Genomic DNA, 6,801 nt, shown 5'->3' with positions numbered 1-6,801 from the left:
TCCCACCAACCTCTGCTTGGAGAGTACTTAACACGACTTCCCTCCCTTCACTAGGGTAGAGAAAAGATTACCTAGCTTCGGTAAGAGCCCTCCTCAGATAGGGCAAAGAACCCACCACACTTACGAAAAGACTAGGGGTCCTTCCTTCCCAGTGTAAATGGTTCAAAACCTTAAGTCCTGTGGCCACACCTGGGGTAATTGCTGTCGTATTGAGGTCACCTGAGTTTGCACCGAATGGTAGCAGTTCCAGACCCTTGCACTTTAGCAATGCTTATTCTAAGCTCCTCACAATTCAATTGTCGATCCTAATGTATAATTGGCGCAGAAGCCTGGACCCTGACAGCCACTCCACTAAGGAACGGCTCCTGCACGCCTTTGACCACCAGTCTTAAGACTATTAAATCCAATCAGCCCGATAAGTCGTGTTGATAGCCCTTACCAAGGGCACAAGATTGGTGGCATATCAACTGATTTGAACCCAGAACGTCTGGGTTATTTAACACACACAATAGCTTCACACATAGCTTCTTCATTGAGCGCAAACAACACCTACTGCTAAAACAGCTTTTGTCCCAATGGGCTTTCGTAGGTCCGAGTAGCCTGACGTGATAGCCAGCCAAGGTAGACAGCCCAGGTAGACAGCCCAGGTAGACAGCCAAGCCTTTTCCGTAAACCCTGTGTGTATGTTGTAATAGCTGAAAGTGGATCTGAATAAAGTCAAGTCAAGTCAAGTCAAGTAAAGTGTGTGGATGGTGTTCAGCACCAAGGACAAGTCCTGTTGCCTGTTTATAGATATAGTTCAGCACCAAGGACAGGTGCTTGTAACGCTGTGACATCTGACTATTTAAGCTACAATTGATGAAACAAACACAATAATTACAACAGTACATGTTTTACTCAATTCACTTTAGCTTCAGTACATAATATAGGCAATCCTCAATATTTTAAGCTATTAATGTTTGAACACCATAGAATGTATTTCCCTTGAAACATATTTGCAATAGATGATTAACATTACATAATATTAGACTTGCAATTTATAAGCTTTATCAAATTTTACTATCTGTAACATTAGAAGTCAAGTAAAAGTTATGTACAGAAAATGAATAGGGCTTTGCCCTGCATCACATTTTCAAAATCGGGTTTAACTTACAAGATTTAAATCAAACTACAGAACACGATACCTCGGCAATGATAAACTTACAAGTGATGACCGCAGGTTGAGTTGCTGCCACAAGGACAATTTCAAGAAATCTTAGCAAAAGTTTTCATACATATATGTGATTGAGAACTAGGATACAAGTTATAACCATTACTATAATCATCATCCAAATATATGAATACAGTAAACATGGCTAACAGTCTATAATCATCTGTTTGGGCTATCCTTGGCTTAGCTTTCCTTTGGTTAGACAGGCCTCCCCTCTGTGAGTGATAGTAAGTTTAATTGGCCACCATAGAATGCTTGAATAGAGAATTAAACTCCTACCACATAAAACAACTAACAGGTGCGTGGTAGAAAGCTCCATCTACCTCAAAGATAGCCTTAGTCCATTTCATGATAGAATGGATACCAGGTTAGGCCTACTGCAATACATTTTAGTTTTCATTACTTGATACATTTCCTTCATAATTTCCTTCACTTCCTACAACAAGTCTTGCACTTTTGTCTGTCTAGTGTCCGAGTGCTTTCTTTAAACAAAACTATGAGCAATCTTGACCTAATTCTGACATGTTCAGGACACAATCCTTAAGCATTGAAACCTTCCACATTTCACAAGTTATTTTGTGTCAATCTAAATTGACAACTGTACGGTTACAAGCAGCATGAGCAATTTTATTACAGAAACCATCGATTTTCTGTATCATTTAGGACATGCTGATTTCATTATATGAAAGACTGCGAACCCAAAAACTGATGCAAGCGTGCAAATAAAAAAGTTTTGCTGAAGAAAGTTGTCTTCATTAATCAAATACGAAACAGAAATTAGAAACGTTGAACAATTGACTGAAACGCAGTAACAGAGTAATTGCTTTACAATATGACAGATTGTACTTAATTTTTGTTCTTTCCCGTCTTCCTCTTTGATCATGACTTTGCAATTTGAAATTTTTGAAGCTGTTTTGTATGACTTACAGCATGGTCAAACATGACTTTTTGTTAGAAACAGAAGAAACCTGAATCAAAGCAGAGTTTTGCTAACACGTAGACAGAGAGGTGGCTCTGGTCTCATGGTGATTTTTTGTTTATTCTTGTATTGTACCCCTGGAACCGGATCAAACTGGAAATGTCGGACCAGCACCGCCGTCACGGCTCGCATCTCCGCCAGGGCGAACTTACTGCCGATGCACGTCCGCGGGCCGGCGATGAATGGGAGGAACGTGTAAGGGTTCCTGTTGGCGTCGCCGGCGAATCGTTCAGGGTTAAAGGTGTCCGGATCTTCCCAGTACTGAGACAACCTGCGGAAATAAAGTATCATTTCTGGCATTTAATTTTGCAGCTTATTGTGAATGAAATCAATGCCCCTGACACCTCACACCATATTTCATGCTAGAGTATACTTGTCTTTTTTACTAGTATTTCATTATTCTGCAGTTGGAATTGCACATTATTGTTACCACATGGTAATATATATACTTGAGTGTAACGTCATTTAGGTACAGTACTGATACATTAAAGAAAGACTCCAACACAAGAGTAGGAATTTATAACTAGTGAGCTTGGTCAAAAATGCAAGCCATGGTAAAGAAACATTGCAATACCTGGTACTAGCTAAGGAAAAAGTACCATACTTTGTCCTCAGTTTGAGGCTTTACCACTTAAATTATAACTAGTACAATTTGATAATCTTTTTCTAGTGCAGTCCCTGAAAGATTTTGCAGTATCATACGCTGTACGGAAGCGCCTTTTGGTAGAACCCTAGATTGATCCCTTTTCAATCCACCTCCAACAACAGATCAGGATAAATGATGCCTTGTGACTAAATTCGGACTATTGATAAACCAGAATTTATCCATTGGGATCTTATCTCGGGCCTTCGCAAATAGAAATTTGCCAGTCCTTGTATATGATATGAGTGGGGTTTGATAAGGCTGACCTGTGCATGACTGCAGGACTGATGTTAACCACAGTGCCTGCAGGGATGGGGTACTGTCCCAGGCGGTCATCCTGCAGTGCCTGTCTGAAAGTCAGAGGGGCGGGTGGGTGCATCCTGTAAAGTCAATTGCTCATTGTTAATCAACTGCATAGAATAGAATAGAATAGAATACAGATATGGATACGTCACGAACGAGTATGTACGGGAACAGGTACGCGGTCTTGTTGGCCCGCAGGAAACACTACTAGCAACAGTTAAAAAGACGTAAACTGAAGTGGTTCAGGCACGTTACCCGACACAACAACCTTGCCAAGACAATCCTACAAGGAACGGTGGAAGGTGGACGTCGCCGTAGATGGCAGCGAAAAGCTTGGCAAGACAACATCACTGAATGGACGGGCCTCAGCCTACAGGACAGGTTAACCCTGGCTAGGGAGAGACGAACCTGGAGGCAACTCTCGATCTTCATGTCTACCTTGTCCCCCCAACGACCTGGAGGTCAAGGGACAAGGTAGGTAGGTAGGTAAGGATACAGACACTACAGGGAATACTGCTGCTACAGTGGGTACAGATGCCACCTGAGGTATAGACACTACTGGGTATGGACAATACCCAGAGCGTACGGACACTACCAGGGGTACAGACACTACTGGGTGACACTGTATGGACACGACCAGGGGTACAGACACGACTGGGGGTACGGACACTTCTAGGGGTACAGACACTAGAGACAATATATAAGGGGACTACAGATCGGTGACACGGCAGCCGGATTCAAACCCGAGACCTCTCGGTCACAAGGCAAACACGCTGCCGCTGCCACACACAGTCCCATTAAAATCCCATTAATATAAGGGGACTACGGATGCTACTGGAGGTAAAGACAATCCTGTGGATACAAACACTACAAAGGGGTACAGACACTACAAGGGGTACAGACACTAGAAGGCCAGGGGTACTGGGCAAAAACAATGAACAGCACTTAAGGATTGCAATATTTCCGGTAGCTTGCATGTCAGGTGAGGAACACAGCAGGAATCAAATTCACAGCTTTTACTTTTGCATGCAGGGCAGCTAACAACTTAAGGACCACACTACCTCAAAAGACTAGTTTTTTTTCCCTACTAAGAGGGATCAAAGAAGCCATCTACATTAGAGCTTTACAACCATCCCTGAACTGAGACGTTGGGCACTATAGACTTCCTGCAACTTATGATCCACTGCTTACTGAGTCACAGGTTCTATTTTCAGTAAAAAATTTGGGTGAGTTCAATTTTTGTGTTGAATATTTACACCAAACTTGTTCAATGATACCTAAAAAGTGTTTTCATCACCTGAGAGTTTCCTTCACCACCCACATCAGGTAGGGGATTTGATCCAGGAGGTCCCAGGTGATGGGCGTGTCGTCGCCAGGCAACACAGCCCTGACCTCTGACCTCAGGCGGTCCTGTATCTCCGGATGACGTGACAGCTCCAGTAACAGCCAGGATAGTCCTGTACTGGTTGTCTGGGTGACAAATAAACATCATAAACATTAATGCTCCAGGGCTTTGGTGAATTGCATAAAATATCATTGCATTAAGTCTCCAAGCACCAAAGGTAACATTACCTTAAGGCTTAATTGTCTAAAAATTCCTGAGATGTCCAAGAATGAAATAAAACAAACTAAGATGACATACCATACCATACCGTCATGTATACCATATACTATATAATATCAGGTCATTCACTCCACCAAGGCATCTATAACTTTAGGTAAAAATCTTATGCAATACAGTAGATCATGAGATATTTACAGTGGCTCACATTTTTATGCCAATGTAAACTGACTTTTGAATGGAGAATTTATTAATAGAGGTTTTAAGTTTGCAGTTAAAAACTAGGTGCAATGGTTAAACTTTGTAGCAAAGAGGTCACCATGTGGGACCACGTGGCGCAATCGGCAGCACGTTTGACTCAGGTCCAGAAGGTCCTGAGTTCGAACTCGTCATCAATCTTGTGCCCTTGGGAAAGGCACTTTACACAACTTTCCTCACTTTACTCAAGTGAAAAATGAGTCAAAACGAAAGAAGAAGAAGAAGAGGATGAGAACGTTGCACATTAAACCAGTGTGAATATTTCCACTTTTACAGTGTTCCATCCCCACCTCATGTCCAGCCACCATGAAGGTCATGACCTCGTGCCTGATGACCTCCTCAGGAAGCCCCTCCCCCGTGTCTCTGTCCCGGGCCAGCATCACCAGACTCAGGAGGTCGTTGGGGATGTTGTCATCAACTAAGAAAAATTTAAAAAGCAATTCTCTTGAATTTGGATAAAAACTCCTCAACGTGTAAGTGGAGACTCAGAATTGTACCAACTGCGGTCAGTTCAAGGTTATGGACACTGCAGGAAGTATGGACAAAAGGAGACACTACTCTGAGGATAAAGATGCTACTGGGGGAAGATACATGGGGTACAGACATCAGAAGGGGTCCATGGACACTTTTGGGTTATGATTCAAATGCATGTCTGACATTACAGGGGTATGGACACTATAGGGGATGTAACTACTGGGATACGAACTGTTATGCAGTGTGATCAAGAATCCTTATGAGCTCCTATTGGACTGATTTTCAGTACAACAATTCCTGAGCTCCTACTTTATAGACTGATTTAGATAGTTAAAGAATCCTGAACTCCTATTGGACTGATTTTCAAAGTGATAAAGAATCCTGAGCTCCTATTGGATTAAAAAATGCTGTGCATTTATTGGACTGATTGTCTTAAGTGATTAAGAATTCTGAGTTCCTATTAGATGAAAAAAATCCTGAGTTCCTATTGGACTGTTTCTTAGAGTGATAAATGATCTTGTCAGTGAGCTTCTATTAACTTTTTAGTTTGATAGTCAGTATCCTCCAGCTTAGGCCCACTTTACATTACGCTTTTTGCGTTAGCGGGACTGGCGTTAGCGGGACTGCATTAGCGGGAGCACCGTGTAAAGAGAGTTTCCATTAACATAGTCCCGTTATCGTCAAATTTTCTCCCGTCCACTCCGAAGCGTACGCCCGTAGGCTCAGCGGGAGTCCCCGTAGGCTTCAAACTGCGTATAAACTCGTCGGGCTCGCGTTAGCAGGAGGTCAGGTTGATAGATTAGCATAAAGCGCGCACTTATTAGCATATGGCGCGAAAATTGTGGGTACAGATTTGCAAGACTTGATTTGACTTTGCAAAACATTGCCAACAGCAATCATGTTCATAACGCTGGGTAAGAATGCTGTGATAATAAAACAGCCTCCCGATAGATATTTTCTGATATACATGTAGAATGAATGTCAACCTAAAAATCAACCTGAACTACGCAGAAAAAAAATAGTTTTCACGGCCAGCCATTTCCGTAATGGCAGCCTACGCAGGCTCTCACGTCAATTGGGTCGGCAGTCAACCTTCAAAGCAAGCGGGCTGTCAGCGAAAAATAGTGTCATTCTCACATTTTTGGGGCATTTTGGGGCGACCAACTTTCGCATAAATCTCATGGAAAACCTGTAAAAAATAATTATACAGGCTCCATTCCGAATATTTTCCCCTGCAATACATCGTTACGTTGCACCAAAAAGGGCGCCCGCTATCTCTGCAAATTTTGTATGAAGTATCCCATTATGCGTCTCCGATTGGCCGTTGCTATGACACTGGTGGCTGTTGCTATGGCATTGCCACATGACCTGCA

General features: G+C 42.5%; 1 protein-coding gene across 1 annotated transcript in view; it reads right to left on the bottom strand.

Moving 5' to 3' along the window:
• Positions 1 to 876: 876 nt before the first annotated feature.
• The window catches only part of LOC118421302 (cytochrome P450 4F4-like), a gene marked incomplete in the record, with an annotated part of 12,039 nt that continues 6,114 nt past the window's right edge, over positions 877 to 6,801 (bottom strand). Inside the window, 4 exon segments of the mRNA XM_035828535.1 lie at positions 877 to 2,460; positions 3,099 to 3,212; positions 4,433 to 4,605; positions 5,245 to 5,372. Of these exon segments, the coding sequence (XP_035684428.1) occupies positions 2,184 to 2,460; positions 3,099 to 3,212; positions 4,433 to 4,605; positions 5,245 to 5,372 (692 nt within the window).

The sequence above is a fragment of the Branchiostoma floridae genome, chromosome 8 (assembly GCF_000003815.2).
Source record: "Branchiostoma floridae strain S238N-H82 chromosome 8, Bfl_VNyyK, whole genome shotgun sequence".
Classification (NCBI taxonomy): domain Eukaryota; kingdom Metazoa; phylum Chordata; class Leptocardii; order Amphioxiformes; family Branchiostomatidae; genus Branchiostoma; species Branchiostoma floridae.
The sequence above is the reverse complement of the archived record's forward strand: the minus strand, read 5'-3'. Positions and strand labels throughout refer to the sequence as shown.